Source organism: Pelodiscus sinensis, chromosome 1, assembly GCF_049634645.1.
Source record: "Pelodiscus sinensis isolate JC-2024 chromosome 1, ASM4963464v1, whole genome shotgun sequence".
In the NCBI taxonomy this organism is placed as follows: Eukaryota; Metazoa; Chordata; order Testudines; family Trionychidae; genus Pelodiscus; species Pelodiscus sinensis.
Window position 1 is genome coordinate 229,621,408 of NC_134711.1, and position 25,020 is coordinate 229,646,427.

Here is a 25,020-nt window from a genome sequence, read left to right on the forward strand (position 1 = left end):
GCTTTTCCACAAGAAGACTACAGTGTAGATGTAACCTAGGTGTCTGAAGAGCAGTGTCTGGTTTCAGGAGGTAGGCTTTGGAGCTGTGTTCCGGACAGGGTTGAGAGTACAGCTAGACCTGCTATGGCTGCAGGGATTGGTCCAGTTGGTATGACATGTTTAACAAAGGTATGGTAGGAGGAACAGGTGGCAGCTCGACAGATGTTGGCCAGTAGGACATCACTGAGGAAGGCTGTAGTTGTGACTACAGCTCTGGAGGAATGAGCTGTTTTTACTTGTGGTGGTTGTTTATTGTGAGAGGTATAACAAGTATGGATGCATAAGAAGATCCATTTAGAAAGATATTGGGGAGATATGCCCTGATCTTTAATCGCTGAGGGTACGTCTACACTACAGCGCTAGTTCGAACTAACTTAGTTCGAATTAGTTAACTAACGCGTCTAGAACTAAAAACTAGTTCGAATTAGCGTTTTGCTAATTCGAACTAGCAAGTCCACATTGAGTGGACTCTGAACAGGGCTTAAGGATGGCCGGAAGCAGTGCAGTCAGGGCATAAAAGGAGGACTTAGAGCATGGAGATGCTATCTCAGGCTAGCCGAGGGCTGCGCTTAAAGGGTCCCGACCCCCACCCCGGACACACAGTTCTAAGGGGTGCCCCGCTTGCAAAGAAGTTCTGGCTTGGAGTGCCCGGAGTACCCACACTGGGCACATCACACCACTCGGATATCAGCCCGGCTGCACTTGCCGCAGGCTGCCATCTGGGGAGAGGGGACAATTGGGGGGCTGCAGGAGAGCTTCCACCCCCAGAAGCCCGCAGAGCCAGCCCAGTCGTCCCCATCGGGGGCTCGTACCCCATTCCTCCCTCACCTCCTTCCACTTACCCTTCCCTAGCCCCCCTTCTTATTGATGTACAAAATAAAGATAACGTTTCTTCCAACATTGACTCTGTCTTTATTGAAAAAAACTGGGGGAGACTGGGAAAAGGAGGTGGGAGAGGGGAAGAGAAAGGCTGGGAGAAGGGAGGGCAACTAACATGATCAGGGGTTGGGAACAGGTCCCAGATGAAGAAAGGCTACAGAGACTGGGACTGTTCAGCTTAGAAAAGAGGAGACGGAGGGGGGACAGGATAGAGGTCTCTAAAAGCAGGCTTAATCCTCGTAAAATGAGGTTTACCTAGTTCGAACTAAGCGCTCCGTTAGTTCGAATTAAGTTCGAACTAACGGAGCGCTAGTGTAGCGCCTAGGAAAGTTAGTTCGAACTAACGTCCATTAGTTCGAACTAACTTTGTAGTGTAGACATACCCTGAGCTATTGAAAAGAAAAGCCTCATAGACTTTCTTCAGGGTTTAGTTCTGTCAAAGTAGAAGATAATAGCCCATCAAACGTCGAGTGTATGGAGGGATGCCTGCATTGTCATGTGGTTTAGGGAAGAAGGTAGGTAGGTGAATCGGTTTGTTGATGTGGAAGGACAGTTCTTTAGGGAGGAACTTGGGATGAGGTCATAAGGTTACCTTGAATTGGTGAAAATAATGTGTATGGGGAGGATGAGGGCGGCTATTTCTCCAACACATCTGTCTGATGTCATTGCAATGAGAAAGGTGAAGAAGAGAGCATGTGGATACTGGCTCAAAGAGGGTCTTGTGAGACTCTTGAGGACGTCATTGAAGTTCCAGGCTGGGGTAGAAGGTCTGACCATGGGAGATGTATTCTGAATGCCAATACTGAAGCGCTTGGTGATGGCATGAGAGAAGCCATCTTCTGGTCATGAAATGCCGTGATAGTGGCTCGATGGACTTTTAGTGAGATAAGGAATAACCCAGATTCCTTTAAGTCCAATAGGATATCAAGTATATCAGAGAGAGGTATTGCGGTGGGTGAAATGTGTTGCCTGCATTGGCACTATAGGGAGAACTGTTTCCATTTGTATGTGTAAGTATGCCTGGTAGTGAGGCATGGGCTATTTATTAATATTTGTTTCACTCTATCTGAGCAGATGTTTTCAGCATCATGGAGCCATGGAGTAACCATGCCTTGAGATGCAGCATTGTTAGGTCTAGATGTGGTGTGCAACCATGATCCTGAAACAGGAGATTAGGGTGTTATGGCAGAGTTTGCAGAAAGCTAGTCAGCCAAGGTATGGAAACCAAGTTTGTCTTGACCATGATAGTACTATGACTATGATATGTGCTTGGTCTTCTCATATTTTCTGAATAACATGGAGAATAAGGAGTATTGGGGGAAACCATATAGGAGAGGTGCTTTCCACTAGAGAAGGAAGGTGTTGTCAAGTGACCCTTTCCCAAGGTCCATTCTGGAGCAGAAGAGGCAACATTTGCAGTTGTAAGGATCACAAAGAGTCAATCTGAGGGTATCCCCAGCTGTGGAATATGCTGTGAACAGCAATAGCATTTATCTCCCACTGGTGTTGTTCAGAAAACATATGGCCAAGAGCGTGTGCATGGTGTTGAGGGACCTGAGCAGGTAAGTCACTGTGACTGTGATACAGTGTTGGATGCATCAGTTCTATAGCTTAACTGCCTCTGTACAGAGGACGTTTGATCAGGCCCCTTCTTGGTGATTGCTATAGTAGATATAGGTGATGTTGTCCATAAGGATTCAGATCACTTGTTCTGGATATATAGGAGGAAGTGTTGGCAGACATTGCAGACCACTCTGAGTTCCAGTATGTTGATGTGTAACTTGGTTTTTTGAAAAGATCACTTTCTATGGGCGGTGTCACTCTCTAGATGTACTCCCTGACCCAGGAGGGAGGCATCTGCAGTTATGGTGCAAACTGGTGCATGTTGATGAAAGGGAACCCCTTGGAGTATATTGGGCCATCAGTCTAGAGAAGAAAGTACAAATTGTGGGACAGATATCTTTTTGTGTAGGGGATCTCTAGAAGGGACATGTACAGTGGCAAGCCAGGTCTGAAAGCATCTCATATGTAACCTTGCAAACATAACGACATATGTTGTGGCAGCCATATGGCCAAGAATTTGGAGGCATATCCCTACTGTGCTGTATGAGATGAATTGGAGCTGAGCTATGACTGCTGCCAGTGACTTGGAAAGGACTCTTCAAGCTGTTGATAAGCCAAATGGCAGAACTCAACACTGGTAGTGGTCTGTGCCAACGGCAGAGTATAGGAAACATCTGTGAGCTAGATAGACTGTTACATGACAATAAGTGTCCTTCAGGTCAAGGGCTGAGAACCAGTCTCCTTTGTCTAGTACCAGTATAATTGTGGCAAGTATCACTATCTTTAACCTTTAGTTGCGTATGTACTTGTTTAATCTTCTGAGATCAAGTATCAATCTCAAGCCTCCTGTTTTCTTTTGTGAGAGGAAATATTTGGAATAAAACCCCCTTCCTTAGTAACGAGATGGAACAATTTCCACAGAACCTATTTTTAGTAGATTCTGACCTTCCAAGTGTAAGAGGTTCTCGTGGGAAGGGTCCCTGAAGAGCAGGGCAGGGGGATCAGTAGGACGGATAGAAGTAAAGGGGATGGAATAGCCAAATTTGATTCTTTCCAAGGCCCATCAGTCTGATGTTTATTGGGCCAGTGGTGGGAAAAGGGCCACAGACAATGAGCAAATTGAAGGTTGTGTGATGTTTATTTGTGGTGCTGTGGAGAAGTTGCTCATGCCCTCCCAGCAAGCCTTCAGAATTGCTGATTGGAAGTGGGTGACTGAGATGTAAAAGCCTGTCTTTGTGGCCTGTGTTTTGTGGTTGTTGTTTGTGTCTGAAGTCAAATGGTCTCTGATTCTGTCTACAGGTGTCCCGAGGTTTGAGATAGGAGGTGTACGTCCTTCGTTTGTTAGGGGGAGTGTACATGCCAAGAGTATAGTATGAGAGTCTTGCATGGAATACTGAAGGCTGGTAGCCATGAAGCTCTCCTCATAATGCTAGCAGTTGCCATTCTACCGGCTGCTGTGTCTGCCATGTCAAAGGCTGCTTGGAGGGCTGTATGGGAAATCGCCTGACCTTCTTGTATAACTGCCTAAAGTTGTTGATGTTTTTGATCTGGGATGTGCTCTAAAAGATCCTGGAGTTTGGAGTACAGGCTGCCCCCGATTTGCGACACGATCGGTTCCTGGGATAGTGTCACAAGTCAGGGGCGTCATAATTTGAACCCACATTTACGATAGGTGCCGTTGTAAATGCAGGCTGAGGATGTAAGTTGGGGGTTTTCAGACCCTTCTGCACTTTAAAAAATGGCTGTAGGTGCGGGGGGGGGGGGGGGGGGTTGCAACTCAGGCCGTCATAAGGCAGGGGTTTCCTATAGTTTGTTTGGTCATAGTCTGCTAGTAGTGCAGAGTAGTTGGCTATATGGAGTTGTAGGGTTGCAGAAGAATATACTTTCCTCCCAAAAATATCGAGGCATTTATGGTCTTTATCCTGAGATATAGAGTGGAACTGTAAGTATTTGGCTCTGTGATGGACTACATCCACAATAAGGGAGTTGGGTTGTGGATGAGAAAATAAAAAGTCCACGTCGTCACCAGGTACAAAGAACTTCCTATCGGCTCTCTTGTTTGTGGGCATGATTGATGCAGGTGTCTGCCAAATTGTATCAGCAGGATTTAAAATGGCTTTGTCCATGGGAAGGGTGGTCCTCATACTGGTAGAGGGCTGCAGGATACTCAGAAGTCTGTGTTGTTTTTCCTGGGCTTCCTGGAGATCTATTTCTTGAGCCATAGCCACCCTCTTAAAGAGCTCTTGAAAGTGTTTCAATTCATATATGGGAGTAGGGGTTGTTGGAATCACTGTATCATCCAGTGACAAAGAAGAGTTATGGAGTGGGGACCTCTGTTCTTTTTCAATTGGTTCATGCTTATCATCCTCAGAAAGTTCCTTTTCTTGGCCTATAGAATGAATGTCCTGGGTTTGGTGCGGGGAAGATGTAATAGCTCTTCTGGCTGGTGTTGATAGTGTCATATAGTGATGTCTGTAGAAGGACCTTGGGTCCCAGTTTGGCCACTGACAAGGATATGAGGGTTGTGCATATGGCTAGGGCTATCTGTACCAGTGAAGTGGAGGAGCTCTATGGGTTTGCTTCATCGGTCCCAGTTCTTCAGGTGGTCTTCTGTGAGTGGGGGAAGAATGTTGGGAGGAAAATCTGCTATCCTGTGGTCCTGTGTCTGGATCACTATAGGAAATGGATGATGCCAGAGATGGAAGAGAATGAACAGTTTGTTTGGTGCGGAAGACCGGTGATCGTGGCACCGGGTGAACTTCAATGTTACTATGCTGGAGGAACTGCACCAGTGCCAACGACTGCTTTAGCGTACTCTTTTGTAGTGCCGGTTTGAGCAGTGCTGGTGGTTGGGGTAGCAGTGCTGAGGACTGCATTGACACTGATGCCAGTGGGGGCGGTATGTTGGCACGGGCCAACTTCAGTGCTGACTATGGTGCCGGATACTGTGCCGATGCATTCGGTGCCAGTGCAGAGGCCTTATGTTGCAGATCCAAGTGTGAGTGTTTCTGCGCCATCTGTGCCCATGTCAGTGCAGTGCTGGAGATACCCAGCTTATCTACAGTGTTGAGTCTAGTAGAGTTCAGCACCAGCAGTAGGGACCTGGTAGGAGAAGTCCTGGGCTTAGCCCAGCTTTTGTTGGTTGGAGAGGAAGGATTTTTCCTGGATGTGATAGAGGTCTCGTCCTTGGTAGATGCCCTGTGAGCGGTGGCAGGATCATCGTCAGAGGGATGGAGAGATTTCTCCAACAAAATCATTTTGAGAGGGACCTCCCTGTCATGTCTCGCTCTGGCCAGTAAGTTGGAGCAATGAGGGCACTGGAGGGAGAGGTGGCCTCTCCTAGGCATTTAACACAGGAGGAATGTCCATCAGAAGTCTCTACAAGAATCACACTTTTTAAATCCTGGTGCGCCAGGCACTGTGACTAGCCATTGTAGAATTGGGGGAAAAACAAAGGTCCAACTGTTGGGAAATCCCAAAGAAGAAAAAAATAATTTTAAACAAAGAAGGTCGTAGGAAAGGTAGAACAACTGGGATGAGGAAAATGAAAGGAAATCTCTATCCCTTGTGTCGTTTCAGGTGAAGAAAGGGTAACCGTGGCGAGCTCCATCGGCTGCCAAGGACAATAGAAAAGGAACTCAGGGAGCTATGCTGTTCATGCAGTCAATGGACACCAATGACTCTAACAGATGCTGACTGTGCATTCGTGATGCATAGCTAGGGCACTGCTATGAAAAGTCTCCGATCGCTGGTGCAAGAATGCACCAGCATCAAAGTTCCTTCTAAGCTGCATGGCCGCACAACCCCACAGCTGCCTAATCAGCCCCGCTCAGTCAGAGGCTCAGGGCTCCATGCATAGAGCTGCCTGACTGGGCAGGGCTGATTAAACAGCTGTGGGGGTGTGCTGCTGCACAGCTTAGAGGGAACCTTGACCAGCATCTAGAGTAGCGTACCCACAGGGACAGCACTCTAAGAAGCATCATTATTTCAAATGCAGCTATGGCTAAGAAAAAATGCCCAAATGCTTCTTAGTACTTCTTTCAATCGGTAATTTGAATGAAACGAAACAAGTGGTGGTGGAATAAGAATGTATGGAAAAAATGACACAGTATCTTTAATTATACCACTAAATAGTATCTTTAATTATACCACTAAAACCACACTGAAGATGAGGTTTGGATACAGCTTCACTCATATATGAGCTGTCTTTTGTGGCAGAAGACATAAAAAGCTAAATTCTGACCCCACTGAAATCAGTGGGAAAATCTCTTGAAGTCCTCAGTGACACAAAATTTGTTTCTGTATTACATTAAATTTGAAATGATTAATCACTGTGCATGTTACATAGCTGACTTGAAAACCATCACCAGGCTAAATTCTGCCCTTGGTTAGACCATGAAGAATTTTACTCTTATCTAATTTTTCTCATTAGTCAACAACCAGCGGTAAAAGTTCTCAGGAAATATCATGCCAACTTTGTATTATCCTACTGATGTCCCACTCAATCTTCTGAATGGAACTGGTCACCCACAATTTTTTTAAGTGGCTATACTTATGAACCTTAGATACTGTCATTCTCCAAAACATTGTTTTGAACAATTCATACTTTTTAAGCCAATGACTCTGGGGGCTGGACATGATTTCTGAATGCATGCAGTCAGCAATACTGCACCTTTGAATTAAATATACAATTGGAATCCAATTGCACCCAAAGAAAAGCCGTGGAGTTAAAAAAATCATATACAAGAACCTCAGGAAGACTGTTTTGCAATGGCATGTGATGATTGGTATGGTGAAATGGGAGAAAATGTTTGCAAAATTTCACTGGAAACTTTCCATCAATTCAATAGTACCCCCTAGAAATTTCAATTATTTGTGGGGAAGAGGACAGGGAAAAACATGGCCCACACCTGATTCACTAGATTACAGTGACCCCCTAGCAAATCATAGGCATCCAACTTATATCACCTCTGTACCCCTCTTTGCACTTGCCAGCACAGCATTAGTCAGGGGAATATTCTGCTCTCTTTAGAAAGGTGTAGGTGTCTATACTCCCCCACACTACATTGGGGAGTTTTTAGGGGTGGGCAGAGGCAGAGTAGAGTGGGTGAGGCTGGGTTCCTTACTATGGCTGGCGCCAGGCCACTAATGCCCCAAGCTGCGCTGGACACTGGGTCACCCTGAAGCATGGGGCCGGGGGCAGGATGGCTCTGAAAATATAAGACCAAACACTGGTGGAGCACAGGCGAAACAGATCCTTATAACTTGGTGCCTACGGTGGGGTGTAATTCCCAACTTGTCTATGCATGCTGGCCCAGCTCACTAAGAGACACAGGAGTATATGGAATAGTGCAGCTGCAATAGGGCAGGCAGTGGTGGAAAGGCTTGGCAAGGCTGAGGACATGTCCATAAGGGTTAGGTGGATTCATGTTCGGTGCTGCAGCTCCCTGTGGTACTGCGGCTAAACCACTATTTATCCTTGTGCTCGCTATGTGTATGTGAGCTGGGAATCACAGCTGTAGCTTCCGCTGCACACGTAGCAACAGAGAAGTGGGTCAATGACACTGATATATAAGATCTGAGGGAACACCAAGAACACACAGGGAGCGTAATTTGTGCTATGCAAATTGCACATCTTATTTTGAAGTAATTTCAAAATAAAGCGCTATTCTGAAATGTCCTTTAACCCTTGTGGAATGAGGGCTACAGGGATGCTGGAATAATGCACCCGGTATTTTGAAATCTATTTTGAAATAATGGGCTGCTTTAAAGATGCAGAATAGCTATTTTGGGATACATCTGGTATCCTGAAATAGCTCTGCAGTGTAGACATAGCCTTGGTCACACCCTGCTGATGTGGGGAGGGCAAAGCCCTGCAAGTCTTGTTAGCTTTGACAGGTGCTGGACAAGGCCTAAGACCCAACATTACCTCCTGGGACAACAGTGTCACGAAAAACGCTTTTAGGACACTTGAAAAGAAAAGAACTATGCAGCTGGTGTATGTTAGTCATTACAGAGAAGCCGGAGGGACGTTTACTTTTCACAGCCTTTTCAGGTGGCTGGGCCTAGTTCAGTACAAAACAGGACAGATAAATCCATATTTTTTGTGTTGTTATGAAGGGCAGCTGTGCTGTAGCTGCCAGTGTATTTCTGTCCCAGCCAGCTGCTTCTCCACTTCTCCCCCAGCCGCTCCTCTTCCTTCTGTGCTTCACAGCAGTAGATCATGTGACAATGATAAAGGCTCACAAAAAGAGTCATGTTTTCTTCTAACACTGAACAAGGAATGTTAGTAGAACTGAACTATCCCTAATGCTAATACAAACCTTCTCAGCCCCTATTCCTACTTACAGATTTCAAAAGTCAGGAAATATAGACTCATAATGCACAGTGGGAACTGGAGGAGGCTCAGAGAAGAGGCTGCCTCAACACTCTCTTCCCTCCCCACAGCTCCCACTTAAATTTGAAGTGACAGGGAAGGGATGGCAAACAGAAAATGTTCTCCTTGGGGTGAGTGGGGTAGGAGGTAGGGGGGGAAATCTAGAGGGATGAGTGGGAGAAGCCATTGAAAGTGAGATGCCTCGGGAAGCAGGAAGATCCACCAGGGTGGGGATAATAAATCCTGTGGAAGGGATGGAATGATAACTGGAAACTGCATGCTAGTAGTTTAGTGCTTCAATTAGATGGCAGGGAATTATGCCCTTCCCTCTCCAAAACAGCTAACTGACCAATTACAACTTTCTTCCCCTCCCCCCAATCTATTACTTCTGCAATCTTTCTAACCAATATCTCCCTTACAGAGACCACTATGATCACTTATTGGAGGAAAGCACAACAATGCCAGATTCCTAGAATCTGGAGAGTAGGAAGCTTTGGCCCTTCAAGGGACCTCAGATCCAGTTATCCTTCACCATCCCAAACCCAAAATTGTCACTGGGATGAGCAGACCTCGCTCAAGGATGCCGCACATGACATCAGTCCTTCAACTAGACACATGAAGTCAGCGCCATCACCAACACACTCGTTCCTGGCCTCAACAGAGAAAGAGGCTCAAACCCTCAACTTCTTGATGGCAAGTGCATGTTTGGTAGTCAATAAAACTAGGCCCACTTATACTGTGATATTTGATGAGACATCTATCCTGACCTGCATCACTGAAACCTGGTTGGAGGGAAACCTTAGTTTACTCAGTTAAAGTAAGTTTTAGTTTACTCAATGCACAAATATCCCAAAATGAGCTAGAAAAATAAAAGAGGAGGTAGAGCAGCAATCCTCCTTCCCTCTAAATGCAAATGCAGAAGATACCCCACTCCGGAAATAAAAATATTTGAATATGTACTTATGATCTGTGTGGTGAGGGATAAAAAGGAACCTAAGACTGCTTGTGGTCTACAGCTCTCCATATGAAATAACTGGTTTCATGGTAAGCATCACCCTTATTGGATGATGCTTACTAGTAACTGGTTAACCAACAGCACTGCAAGACTGGGGGTTAGCAGCGGGGAGCTCCTGGGGCTGGCAGTTAAGAGCCCCATGAGGCCAGCCAGCCAGGAGTCGGTAGCCATGGGGGCCAGGGACCAGGAGCCAGCAGCCCCATGGGGTCAGGAGCTAGCAGCACAGTGGGATCCCGCTTAATTGGTTAATCAGTTAAAAGTAATTTTTAACTGGTTAACTGATTAAATGGGATTTTACATCCCTAATATGAAATCCCTATCCTGGTCCCTTATGAACTCACAGACCGGATGCCCAGAATAGGGCTGCAATACCCAGGTTCATGGTGCTTGGAGAGATCACTTCTACATAGACGCTGACAAAGACATGTTAGCAGCTGATTTTTTGTCCAATAGAAAACCCCCTGGATTTCACACAGGCAGTCTCGGAAGGTATGCACACAGCCAGATACATGTTGGACCTGATATAGTAGTGGACACTGAGGGCATCACAAATGGCCTGCTCAGCTGGATCAACCACCACGTCATACAGGTTAATGTCATGGCCTTCCCCAGAACTACTTGGAAAAAGTTACAGTTTGAGCAAGCTCTGGAAAGGCAAACCGCATGCTGTAATGACAAGGGGCCAGCTATCTGTCGGAACAGTACAATCACCTGATGACCACAAGTATCGATACCTTCAACACACATAGAGTTGGCCCTACAGATTTGGATAGGGTGTGTTCCTCCAAGGTCACATGATCCTTGGTCCGGATTAACATCCTTTCTGCCCAGCATCGTGAAAACTCTAGCCTGACACCATCAATTAGCTTCCCTCCCCTTATGCTCTTTACCTGAGGAAAAGAGAATTAACTATTTTCAATTCCATACTTCACCGACAAGGAAACAGACATACTTCCATTTTGACATGTGTTGGGTGCTCACCATGCTCTTTTTTTGCCTGCACACCAATTTCTTCCTCTCCATTTCCCCACATAGGTCACCAGACTTTTCTACTTTTTCTTCTCCTTTGCCACCTGCTTGCCTATGAATCCCCCTTTCCTGTTCTTGCCCCTACCCTCCCAAATAGAAGGTTTGTTGAAACTCCATATGGAAGAGAAGATTGAGGCATTAAGTCAGATGTCTGCAGTAGGGAACTGGAGAAAGAGACTAGAATCTGCTGGGAAAGAATGAGAACTTGAGTGGAAAGAAACCAATGAGTAGAGGCGGAAATAGGACAGCAAAAAGAGAGACATGGGGAAAAGCCCAGGAATGTAGAAGAAAGAGGAAAGAAAAGGGAAGACTGGATGAAGAGATGTGGGGAAGGGGAAAGGAGAAATGAAAAATTAACTGAAAATGAATATGAAAAATACTGAGAGGCAGAGAGAAGGCAAGAACATTGTTGAGTAAAACAAGAACAACAAAACCAAGGGAATCACGCCATAGGTGTGCTTTTGGAACTTTTGTATTTGATTGGTGGAAAATGTAATGCCAAAATGTTACATAGCATACTTAGTGTATTCTTGATTTTATAACAAGGGAATTTACTTCTTTAAGATGAGGAGAGATTGAGAGACATAGTTGTCAAAATCCAGTGTTGTATGGTAAAGCAGAATTATTTGTCTGAGATTCATGTGTGTTTGCAATCTGATGCTGGATTTTTGAATACGCGCGTGTGTGTGTGTAGGGCTATGGCTACACATTACGAATTTTTTCCGGAAGAGGAAATGCAAATGGAGCACTCATAAGTATTTCTCGTGCTCTCATTTGCGTATTCTCTTCAAAAAATGAGTCAATAAGCATTCTTGCGCAAAAGGGGGTTTTTGTGCAAAAAGGCGCCGTCTACACAGTGCTTTTTTGCACAAAAATATTTTCCGCAAAAAGGATCGGAAGAGAATATGCAAATGAGAGCACAAGAAATGCTAATGAGTGCTCCATTTGCATTTCCTCTTCCGGAAAATGTTCGCAGTGTAGCTGTAGCCTACGTTTGGGTAGGTCTGAGGTATTGGCAGCCTTAAGAGATTTTCCAGCCAAGCCTCCTTCACAAAGACAGGACCAAGTATCCCTATATCAGGGGTGGGCAACAGAACAGTGATGGTTCAGGACATTGATTCCTGCAGCTCCCATTGGTTGGGAATGGCAATTTGCAGCCAAGGGGAGCTGCAATCATCTGTACCTGCAGAGGTGTACGTAAATATAGCAACAGCAGCCTGCCAAGGGCTAATCACGGTGGACCAGATCCAGCCCATGGGCTGGTACTTGCCTGCCCCTGACCTAGTCCATTCCAACTGGTGCTTGTCTAACCTAATCTTAAAAATCTCCAGTGATGGGGGATTCCACAACCTCCCTTGAAAGCCTGTTCCAGTGTTTCCCTATAGTTGGAAAGCGTTTCCTAGTAGCTATTTCAATTTGTCTTGATGCAGATTAAGACAATTACTTCATATCCTACCTTCAATGGATATGGACAACAATTTTGATCAGAGTCCTCTTAACATAATTATCATATTCCCCCTCCTGAAAGTTCTTTTCTCAGGACTAAACATACCCTGTTGTTTTTTTAACCTTACCTTAAGTTTTCTAAACTTTTTTCTCTTTTCGCTGGACTCTCTTTCTCCAGTTTGTACACATCTTTCCTAAAATATGATGTGCAGAACTGGTTGAGACCCTACCAGTGCTGAGTAGAGAGGCACAATTACTACAAACCTTACATGCCTGGTAATACATCCCAGAAGATTAGCCTTTTCTGCAATTGCATCAAACTACTGATTCATATTCCATTTGTGATCTTCTAGGGCATGTCTACACTAGGAAATTATTTCAAAATAACGTATGTTGAAATCATAACTCCTGAAATAACTATTTTGAAGTAAGCTTATTCTCTGTGGAAAGCAGGTGTACAGATTTCGAAATAACCAGTCCCTTATTTCAAAATAATGGGCTTGGTAGTATGGACACTCCACTTGTTATTTCAAAATAAGGGGAGTTATTCTGAAATAACTCCCTAGTGTAGACCAGGGCTCATAGCCTTCACATACCTTTTCAGCAGAACTATACCCTAGCCAGTTACTCCCCATTTTGTAGTTATACATTTGATCTTCTCTTCCCAGGCATAGGCATGTGAAGTAGGGACTTAGCAGTGTTGCAACACCGCCCGATTTTGCACCCCGCACTAGGGTCCCAGCTGCCAGCCCATGCCCAGGGACTCCGCTGCTGCTCAGAGACTCAGCAGCCAGCTCCAACGGTCCCCCGTTGCCTCTGGGGCTCCTGGGCCTGTGGATTCTGCTTTTGCCATTGGTCCCAGCTGCTGAGAGGTCTGCTGCCCCTCAGGGTCCCAGCAGCTCTGCTGCAGGCCCTGGGGCTCCAATGGTCAGCCAGAGGCTCTGCAGCTGCCCTCATCTGTGGCCCCAGCCTGGCATGGTGAGGGGCGCGGAGGGGGTTAGGTGGAGGGATGTGTAGCTCTACAGCCCTGTGCCAGGGCTGGATTACCCAATAGGCAGACTAAGCACGTGCTTAGGGCACCAGCAAAGCAGGGGCACCAAAAAAAAAAAAAAAAAAAAAAAAAAAGAGATTTTACGGTATAGTATTGTTTTTATTTTGAATTACATATGGGGGGCACCATAATATTTTCAGTGCTTAGGGCCTCTAAAGGTCTTAATCCGGCCCTGGCCCCGCCCCCGCCCCTAAAAATTGTTCCCCCACCACTGTTCCCAAGTGTATTATTTTGCATTTGACCTACTGAATTTCATCTCCTTGATTTTAGACCAATGTTCCCATGTGTCAAAATCATTTTGAATTCTAACCCTGTACCCCTAAATGCATGGAAGCCCTCTCATCTTGGTGTCATCCACACATTTTATCAGCACACTCTTAACTTTCTTATCCAAGTCATGCATAATGAAAATACTGAATAATACCGCAGTCAAGCCATACCCGTGCAGCATCTCAATAGATACATTCTCCCAGTTTGACAGTGAAACACTGAAAGCTACTCTTTGAGTACAGTCTTTAAATCAGTTATGATAATTTAATCTAGATCACAATTCCCTAGTTTGATACCTTTTGGGGGCTGCTTTTGTGGAGGAATTTATTTCAGAAAGACCTAGAGATAGGGCTCCCTGGGCCTCCTCCATTCCCATTTGTTTGTTTGTTTGGCCTACTTACAGATTCCCTGTGTTTTCTTAGCTAGCTAAGGGCCCGAGTGGGTATAATCTCAGCTGCTTCCCTGAATCATAAAGAGCAGGAGTCCTTACCTCTGGGCTGGAGTAATGAGAGGGTTTGCTGCCGTCACTCTCACTGGAACTGCTTTCACTCTCTGAGTCAGATTCTGAACTGCTCTCGGATTCACTGGAGCTGCTGCTACTTGACCTCTTGCTGGAGAGTCCTGAGGTTCTGCTACTGGGTTGTGGCACGACAACGCTGCCAGCCCCACGCACAACCCACCAAGGGGGAAAGAAAAACAAACAAACAAACAAACATAAAACAAACCAAAAAAAGGCAGTTCCACTTTCTGCTGTTATAGAGAGTATATATAACTCACAGCTGCCTGAATATTGGCAACCTGGGCTTTGCTGATTTTAAGGATAAGATGGGCTGAAAATAACTTTCATTTAATAGGAAAAATATCCAGGTTGAATAAATATTAGTTCTATACTAATATGCCACTGCACCTCTGCCTTGTATGAGGAAAGATCGTGTTTTCAAGTTGCCTTTTCCATATTTAACAGTAGTTTTAACAGTACATCTCCAAGTCAGACCACTCAAAAAGATCAAATTTTGGTAAAACTGGACTATAGAAAACAGTCTCCCAATGTCTGCTGAATACTCATTTTCCCAGAATGGAAAGCAGCAAGATGGCAAAGATTAACGGTTATTAAACTAGGATGTACTCCATATTACTGGTCAACTAAAAAAAAATCCCCTAGAGCCGCGTTTCTCAAAGTGTGGGTCCCAATCCCCCAGGGGGTCACGAGCAACTTAGAGGGGGTCACGGTATCACAAAGTTTGAGAACCCCTGCCCTAGAGTAACTTTTCTTCAGGGCTTCCTGCTGACACCACTCTTTTGTATTCTTTCCATATATTAAATAGAGATGATTTAGTTAGCTATATGTACAATGTTTACGCAGAACTCTGCTAGATCTAAGGTTCTGATCCTGCAGAAACTTAAGCATATGCTTAAACACGTGAGCAGTCAATAGGACTACTTACAGTCTTAAAAGTTAAGCACACCCATAAGTTTTACAGGATTGGGTCATTAAATTCTGGATCCCCACACAATAGGAAAATATATTCTTTTCACAGGTAACTAATTGACCAAACATATTAAAGTACCATACAGCCATAAATATTTGAGACTGTTAAGACATCCAATCCATTCCTCAGGCAATGGAAGCCTCCCTATAGTACAGTACATTTTCTAGTGATTTGTCCAGTCTGGTGTTAAGTGACTCATATAAATGGAGCTTTCACCTCATCCCATGGGAAACTACTCTGCAGCTCACAGATCTCACTGCTATAAGTTTTTCCTCCTATTCCATTTAAATTTGTCCTCTTAAATTATTGTTGCTGTTTATTATTTAATCTCATTACTCATAGCGATCCCCTTAAACCATTCTCCTTCCCCCTTGGTGTTTATACCCATCAAATATTTGTAGACTGTTTTTCTGTCCCCTTGCAGCCATCTCTCAGCCAAGTTATATGTATATAGCTTCTCTGATCTTTCCTCATAAGTCAACAGTTCCTCCAGGTGCTGGATCATTTTTATAGCTCTTTTCTGAACTCATTCCAATTTATCTGTATCTTTCTGATAATGAGAAGCCCAAAACTGAACATGATATTGCAGGTGTGTTCACACCACAGCCATATAAAGATGGACCATTTCCTTGTCGTTCCTTGATGCACTCCCCCTGCATATGTGCACCTAAATTACATTGACTTTTTGGCAGTAATATCATATTTCAAACTCATGTAGTTTGCTGCTCCTTAACACCCTTGTATCTCTTTCAGAATTACTGCTTCCAGGATTCTCTCACCTAATGGCTGTATTTTGGATGGTGTGCTTCCAAAGATATTAGCTTGCATTTTTTCAAACTGAATCTCATTTTGTTATTTATTGCCCATGTTTCCAGGTGCTTTTGATTTATTTCTCTGCTTTCACTGGTGTCTGCCACAGCTCCTAATTTAGTATCAAATGCAAACTGAATTAAATGGCTGTTCACTTCCTCTTCCAGACCAGTAATAAGGATGTTAAATGAGTCCAAGCCAAACACCCTGGTACCCCAATAATCATATTCTCCCCGCTCAAAACACCACTCTTTATCATTGCCCTTGTTTACATCCTTCAGTCCATACTGGCTCATATCTTCGTCTCTTTATTCAAGCTAATAAGAATTCATTTCAGGGATATTTTGTGTCAAATAATTAATTTCAATTCAAATATACTACATCTAGTGCTTTCTTTTCATCCACTAATACCACCTAGAAATAAGGATGTTAAATATTGGTTAATTGAATAGTTGGTTAACCTCATGAATTCTTATTGGTTAGTCGACTATTCAATAGTCCCCAGAGGTGGGGCTGGCAGCCAGTGCTCTCTGGTCCCACTCCCAGGGAGCCTCCTGCCCCCTCACACTGCTGCGTCTCTGTCAGGAGCAGGAGCGTGGGGTGCCAGGCAGGAGCTGGTCCACGAGGGGAACCAGCTTAAAACCCAGCTCCCTCGTTGACTGGCTGCCTGTCACTTCGTGCTGCTGCCTCTGTCCAAAGTGGGGGTCTGAGCTCTTGGGTGCAGTGCGAGTCAGAACTGAGCCAGGTTCTGGCTCTTAATACACTTTAAATGTAGAGCTGCAGTGAGGGTAAGTTCTGGACCCAAACCAAGCTGGGACTGCTCTGAGCTGCTGGCCAGCCTGCTAAAAAATGTACTGGGAAAGGCAGGGATGGAGAGAGAATGCGTGTAGTCTATAGCATTAACCTATACGCTTTTGCATCCCTACCTAGAAAGCAATTACACTATTACATCCCTACCTAGAAAGCAATGATCTGATACTTGATGCAAGCCTTGTAAGACAAGAAATTTGTGGGTAAGATTTTTTCCGAAACTGAGATGCACTCAGTGTAGGAAAGCGGAAGGCTGTCAGAAAGGCATTTGTAACTTCCTGCTCTTCTGCTCTGTGGAGCTGCTGGCCCCAGTCCCAACAGGAGGCTCCCACTTAGGCCAGCTGTTAAAGGTCTACAAGGGACCATTTGCCTGATGTGGACTGGTGCAGCAGCACTTTCTGTACCTAGTTATTCTCTCACCCCTAATATATCCCCTTTCTGCAGTGCTTAATTGGTAATAAAAGAGGTGCTGGGGCTCAAGAAACTAGGTGCCGTGGCTCAAGCAAGTTTCGTAACTGATGAGGCAAGCCCAGAGGTGCTCATCCTCTTGCACAAGTTATGTACTGCCTTCCTGCCCCCTTGGCATGTCCCCTACCTAGCCAAGGGCCAGTGAAGGAGCTGGTTCCACAGACTTTATGATAGCTGAGCACTCTCTGCACTGGGAGAATTCTCGTCTCAGTATCAAGCCGCCTCACACTGCCCGAGGCAAAAAGGAACCAGACCACATAGGAAATCTGGCCCTGTATGTTTTGATTGAAACAATAAATAAAAGGTAGTGAACGCAGCAGGCGCAGCTGGGATGTATTTACTTTTGCTGAAGAACTCCAATCAGGGCTCCCCTTTCAGAGGCAGAAATTGTATATTAACAGAGGCCCACACCAGTTAGGTAGCCTAGTGCTGCAGAGACTAGTAAAGGAGAGTATACAATCCCATTTCTGTGGTGATGTGTTTATTATCATGTCCGAACATGTACCCAGACACAGTGACTGCCTTTAAAAACTCACTACGAATGGTGTGTGCTGTTATTTGTAATGTCTCCTTCTGTAATTGTTTAAATGTGGAAGCCACAAGATTTTCAGGGCACCCATTTGTACAACACTGAAAAGAGATATGCAGATGCAGGTTGTCTCTCCCCAAACTGGGACTCTCTGATCCGGCAACATCCATGGTCCAGCAAGACTATGTATGTTCCTGGACCAGAGAGCCCAAGGACAAGAAGGTCTGGTGGTAAGGTAGGGGCATGGTGTGTGTGGTGGGGGGACAACTGAGCCAGGACTCCCATGTCCCGGGGGGGGGGGGGGGGGGGGGGCGGAAGGCAGTGCAATGGGGAGTTCTGGCCCCAGTGGCCAGGAAGCTCCAGCCCTGTTCTGGCCCCAGCGGCTGGGGAAATCCAGCCTGAGCCACAGTCAGGGAGCTGTGGCCCTGGCCCCAAATGTGGAGCACCGGTCCCACCTGCAGAGCCAGGTGGCTGCAGAGCTCTAGCCCCAGTGGCAGCAGTAGGAGCTCCGGCCCTGGCAGCAGCTGAGCTGGTGGCAGCTAGAGAACCCCCAGGGGTTAGGGTAGCAGCAGGGCCAGGCTGGGGCACTGGGGCAACACAGGCCATTAGGGGAGAGATCTCCCTTGGTCCGGCAAATCCTCTCGTTTGGGACCAGTCACGTCTCGAGGATGCTGGACCAGAGAGGTCCAACCTGTACTTGATAAAGAAGCCTGACTGTAAAAGGACTCCTGAGTTTTGTCACTACTTTGGGACTGATCGGCAGTGTACACGTGTGAGAGGTCCAGTAAATCAGAGATGGGCATTTCTCACTTTATTTACTTCTAGTAATAGATTCTAGTTATTAGCCTTGCTAATGAAATGGTAAGAACAAGGCAAGTCACTATGAAATCTGAAAAGACAAGTGCATTTTCTGAAGAAGCGGTTAAGGGAGTCAGTGTTCTGAGAGCATCCTACTTGACTAGATTCTTAGGCTCTCTCAGAAAACCATTATCCATGTCTTTCTGACAAGCTTCCCCAACATCAGAGAACATCTGCACATTTATGTCCTGCCTCTGGTGGTTGTGGTTTTAATTTCTAGCCCATCATTTTTGTTTGGCATTGATTAAAGTATTCAGAATTCCTAGACAGGGGATGAGGGATAAAAAACAGTAATATTTCTTTCTTGTGACATGTAATGCTTTTTCTAGGCTGTGGAATAGAAATCATTACTACAGCCAAACATATAAAATTTACTGTTGAACTCTTTACAAACATCTGTAAATCTATATTTGCAGCTATAATGATAGCCAATATGTTAAAAAAATTAAACCATACAAATGTTTTTTCTATTTTCAATGAATATATGATAATCTCCTATCCTCCTACTATCTCCCTGGCTGAGAATACACCATGTTTTTGAAAAGTGTTCATTGGACTTTGGTGGTTCACTGTGAAAACTCTTGCACATTTCTTTTTTACTTTCTTTTTAAAAAACATCAACCGTGAATATGGCTCAATTAATGTTATTTTGAACGTCTCTTGCTTAAGCATGCTAATGCATGCTGTCAAAATAAAACAGACGTGTATTTTAATCTGTGTGGCAAATAACACACAGAGTAGTATATGGACTTATGTCTTACTTAGAGTAAATAATTGCATATTGGAAATGGTATTTTTATTTAAAGCACCTAAACAAAAATCTGGGAAGTAACTACCCTTAAAGGCTACATCTAGACTACAAGCCTCTTTCGAAAGAGAGCATCTTGATTGCAACTATTTCTTTCAAAAAAGCGAGCCACTTTTTCGAAAGAGAGCACCCAGGCAGTCTGGATGCTCTCTTTCAAAAAAGCCCTGTTTGCATTCAAGAATGCCTTTTTTCAAAAGAGCACTTTTGAAAAAAGGCGTTCTTCCTCGTAAAACGAGGTTTACTGCGGTCGAAAAAAACTCCGTGTTCTTTCAATTTAATTTCGAAAGAATGCGGCAGCAGTCTAGATGCAGGGGAAGTTTTCTTTTAAAAAAGGCCACTTTTTTTTAAAAAAACCCTGTAGTCTAGACACACTCAAAAAGTCCTGCAATAAGAATACCCACTCTGCCTGACCTAAGAGAGCAAGAGATCACTATACAGAGGGCTCCAAAAGCTCCGTAAGGTATTTAGGCTACATCTACACAGCGAGCCAGAGGTGTGATTCCCAGATTGAGTTAGCATGCTAAAAATAGTCGTGTAGGTGTAGTAGCATAAGATCCGGCTAACAGCCCCATGTACATACTTTGGACCTTGAGGCAGGTTTGTACTCGAGGCAGCTAACATCATGGTGCTGCTGCAGTCTGCACTACCGTGATTACAATACTATTTTTAGTACACAAGCTCTGATGAGAGCTAGCATACGTCTGTATGAGCTGGGAATCTCACCCTTGCCTCATAGCACAAATGCAGCCTTAAATGTAAAATTAAACTCTTAAACCTAGTTCACGCCAATGTAAACACAGTGCAGACAACTACACAACCCTTACCTTTACTAACAGTCGTGTCACTGTATTCTGCATCGGCCATATGTGACTCTTAGGGCTTGTCTACACTACAGAGATGATCGAAGCTGCCGCAGTCTATTTTCCAAGGTTTGAATTAATGGGTCTAGTGAATTCAAACTGAGAGGGCGCTCCCATCAGCACTGGTACTCCTACTTCTATGAGGTGTGAGGGAAGTCAAAGGGAGAATGTGCTCCCATTGACCTCCCACTGTGTGGACAGTGCCAAAATGCGATTTAAGATATTTCGATTCCAGCTATGTAATTATCATAGCTGGAGTTGCATATCATAAGTCGACTTTCTCCTTTAGTGTAGAACAGTCCTTAGAGAGAACATTGAATGCATTGCAGTAATCCAACCTCAGGGTTACAAAGATATGCATTATGGGTATCGAGATGCCAGAGAAGAAGTTGCAGTGCGACAACCTTATTAAACTGATTAAAAGGAAGTAAACCAGCGCTGACTACCGCTGACCCAATCTTGAACCTGTTTCGCCAGTGCCTTGTATTTTGATAGTGTTTTCTGCCCACTCTGAAGAGCAACAAATGAGATCCAAGATTACAAGGTAGTAGAGAATCAGGCCCCCTGAATCTCAGTATTAGACTCTGATCAAGGACCATGCCAAGGCTACTTGACAGACTGACCCTGTGACACATTTTCCCATCAAAGGGAAGGCCAGGAAAATGTCCATTCTTCATACTTTCAACCCCAACAGGTCTGTATAGTTTCACTTTGCTAAGATTTAATTTTATCCAGATTTTTGCTTGCAACTTGCTATCTTGCTCAGTAGTAACACAGTCCCTTTTATGGTTCACAGCTGAAAACCGCAAATATATAACTAGTGCCATCTGCATAGCAGTGAGAATCTAAACTATTCTTTCTCTAAATCTGACTCTAGCTATATACAAAGCAGCATGAAAAGCATCACAACCAGAGCAGAACCATGGGAAACTCCAAAAGTGTTCCAGCCACTAGATACTACCATGATGAATGCCAGAGAAGAAAGTCTATTAAAAAATAGAAATACACACATAAAAAACGTTGAGTAGAATTCTCAAGACAATTCTCCCAATGAAAATTACGGAGACTAATCAATGGGATATGACCAACATGCAGTTTATTACATACTATCATCTTACTATATATTTCAGAAATGTACATCTGTTTGTCTATCCATCTGTCTGTCTGTGAGTCTGTTTGTTCAAGAATGCTTGCTAAATGGTAAGAGCGAGGACCATCACATTTAGTATACAGCTTCCTCTTATCATAACTTACAGCAAGGCCAGGGTTTGGATGTGCCAGGATAATGGGATGTGCATGCAATTTGATTGTTTGTCATAAAATGGAAAGGGAGGAGCCTAGCAGGAGGGCAGTTATACTGCATAATGAACACGGGGGCAGCAAGGGGCCAGAGATGGGGACTGGGACAGTTATAACCCCATTGGGCCAGCAGGGGGTGGAGAAAAGGACAGCTATCAACTATATATTTCAGAAGTTTGTCTGTTTGTGTGTCTGTCTGTCCCCTAGCCAGGTAATATGCATCCCTCCCTTGACTGTGCCTGCTGGAGCTGCAGCAGACATGGATAGGTGCTTCTCACCTCGCCCCAAGCTGCTTCAGTGTGAGAGGGCTGGGGTTGTCCTCTCTCCCTGCGGCAGCCCAAATACTGAACCCATCATCCCCTGACCCATTCTAGAACAACGATTTAATTGAAGAAAACAAAACATATTTGAGTTAAGGATCCGAGCAATGTCAGGTAAATCTTCTAGTAATACTATAACAAAACGGTCATAACCAACCTGTTCTTCAGCTAGTTCAACTGGATCTGATGACCAAACAGGCCAAAGGATGCTGATGGGTTGTGACGTAGTGGGGGTACCTGGCTGGTTTCTATGCTGCTGGCTCTGGGGTAACCCCCACTGGCTGTCGTGGGGACCACGACCCAGCAAAACAGGATGAGTCACTATGCAAACCAGTGGCCAGACACCCCCCATGGAGAGGAACAAAGGAAGGTGGAATGCTGCCTTGGCTGGGGGGCAGGGCTGGAAGTTAGGGAGTTGGTTGCTGGCTGTCGGAGGGCATGGAGGAGAGCCTAGGGGAAGGGGCTGGAGTTTAGGGGCCCAGTCTCCCCCATCTCAAGGGGGCCTGAGGCATCCTAGCCCAGTTCCTGTAACCAGATTACATCTGTTCTGCGCTGTGCTGGAGGAGCAATAAACCACCCTCAATTCCACTGGCTGGTGCAGTCTGTTTGTGCCATTTCGGGGTGCAGGAGACGGGGAACCCCCAACGCGCCGTCACACTGGTGTCAGAAGTGGGATGCACTGCACCCCGTGGATGAAGCTCCCAGCGGCAAGCGACAAGGCGCAGTAGAAGCAAGAGCCCTGGAGCCAGGCGTGCTGGAGACAGAGCGAAGCGGTTCCTGGGAATCGTGGGGCGCTGCAGCACTAGACTGGTGAGTCTGCACCAAGGGGACCAGCGGGCAGATGGCCTACGCCCGACTCTTGAAGGCAGAGCTGGTGGGGCTGTGCAGAGAGAGGGGCTTGCCTGTGCGGAAAGCAACCAAGGCCCAGCTGATTACCCAGCTGGAAGAGAATGACCAGCCACAGGGCCAGGATCTTGTCCCCAGGGGAAGCAGCCAGACCCCCCCTGAGAGTGTGTCAGGCTCAGAGAGGGGGAGGAGCGCTGGAACCCACCGGAGAGATGAGACAGCGTCTCCCGGGAGGCCTGCAAGCCGTAGCCCATCTAGGGCAGGGGCCAGCCAAGCGGAGCTGCGGCGGCTGGAGATCCAGCTGCGGATCAGGGAATTGGAAGTAGAGGACCGAGAGAAGGAGCGCCAGGACCGAGAGAGGCAGCGGCAGCATGAGCTGGCCATGGCAGAGCGGAGAACCGGCGGGGCACTGGCTGCGCCAAGTGCGGATGGGCCCCAGGGTCCCAGGACTGCCAGGCGCGTGGAGAGGCTCGTGGTGGCCCAATTGAAGGACATGGGCGACATAGACGGGTTCCTCAGCTCCTTTGAGAGGGCCTGTGGACTGCAACGGGTTCCCCCAGCTGACTGGCTGCAGGAGCTCATCCCCGCACTGAGCCAGGAGGCGGCCGGAGTGCTCAGTCAGCTGGAGGACCTACAGCCAGGGGATTACAACCGAGTCAAGGAGGCCCTGCTGCACAAGTTCGGGCTGACCCCCGAGATGTACAGGAAAAAGTTCCGGGGGGTACAGAAAGGGCCACGGGAGACCTATGTGGACCTGGCCTCCCGCCTGGCGCAATACGGCCACAAGTGGGTGTCTGGAGTCGGAGCCCAGACCGCAGAGGAGCTGCTCAAGCTGGTCATGATGGAGCAGTTCTATGAAGCGTGCCCACCCAAACTGAGGCTGTGGCTCAAGGACCGGAGACCAGAGAACCCCCAGGAGGCCGGGAGACTGGCGGATGAGTTCACGGAGAGCCGGTCCGGGTGTGAGCGGGAGTCCCGGAGAGAGAGGGAACCGCGCAGAGGCCGGATCTCGGCTGAGCGACGGAGGGAGTCAACTACGGGGCGAGACCAAGGAACAGGTCGTCTGCGCCCCAGAGAACCAGCCAGGGCCTGGACAGAGACAGCCCAAAGCCTAACTTGCCATCGCTGTGGGCAAAAAGGCCACAAGAGGGCTCAGTGCACCAGGTCCCAGGACCGGGGACTTTCCAGGGTTAACTGGCTGGGGCGGGGGGAAGGGCAGGCTGCCCCAGAGGCAGGGGCTGGCAGGCAAACCTCAGCTCAGAGAGAGGGGAAGGATGCTCAGTGCACCTCCCCTGGGAGGTCTGATTCTCAGGAGGCGGATTTCTCCGTGTACCGGGTGGGGGCAGGACGGCCCCTGCGGAGCGAGTGCCTCATACCCCTGGAGGTGGATGGTAGGAAGGTGACGGGCTTCTGGGACACGGGGGCGGAGGTGACTCTGGCCCGATCCGACATAGTGGCCCCGGAGCGGATACTACCCCACGCGCAGCTGACCCTGAAGGGCATAGATGGGTCCCCGTTTAAGGTGCCTGTAGCCCGGGTGCATCTGAAATGGGGGGCGAAGGAAGGCCTCAAGGAAGTGGGGGTGCACCCGCACTTGCCCACCAAGGTGCTGATGGGGAATGACCTAGAGGAGTGGCCCCATGAATCCCAGCGGGCTCTAGTCACTACCCGGAGCCAGAGCCAGCGGGGGGCTGACAACGTGGGTCCAGGGAAGGACTCCTGGCAGCGTCCTCAGGGTCCCATCCCAGTGGACACGGGGTCCAGCCAGGCTGGGACTCCGGACCTAGACAAAGGTGGGGAACAGGTCCCGATCCCTGCCTCAGCAGCTGAATTCCAGGCTGAGGTGCAGGCAGACCCCTCCTTGCAGAGGCTGAGGGACCAGGCTGGCCTCCGTGCAGCTCAGCCCCGGGGGAGAGGTGGCCAGGAGAGATTCCTGCGGGAGCGTGGGCTCCTGTTCCGTGAGTGGCTCCCCCCCAGGAAGGCGAGGGCATGGGGTGTCCAGCGGCAGCTGGTCGTCCCCCGAAAGTATCGCCTCAAGCTGCTGTATTTGGCCCACGATGTCCCCGTTGGGGGCCACCGGGGGATCCGGAGCACCCGGCTGAAGCTGCTCCAGCACTTCTATTGGCCGGGAATCTTTACAGCCGTGCAGCGGTACTGCCGGTCCTGTGACTCCTGCCAGAGGGGCGGGAAGGCCCAAGACAGGAGGAAAGCGGCTTGGGGGTCTCTACCCCAGATAGACCCTCTGGGCTTGCTG

General features: G+C 46.9%; 1 protein-coding gene across 8 annotated transcripts in view; it reads right to left on the bottom strand.

The window, feature by feature from the left end:
* The window catches only part of AFF3 (ALF transcription elongation factor 3), a 561,437-nt gene that overhangs the window by 52,371 nt on the left and 484,046 nt on the right, over positions 1-25,020 (bottom strand). For 7 of the 8 annotated variants that reach the window (XM_075916945.1, XM_075916939.1, XM_075916954.1 and 4 more), the window contains one exon: positions 14,159-14,324. In XM_075916945.1, coding sequence (XP_075773060.1) covers positions 14,159-14,324 — 166 coding nt within the window. Of the gene's footprint in view, positions 1-14,158; positions 14,325-25,020 lie in introns of those variants that run through there. The other variant, XR_012899644.1, reaches the window with a different exon arrangement.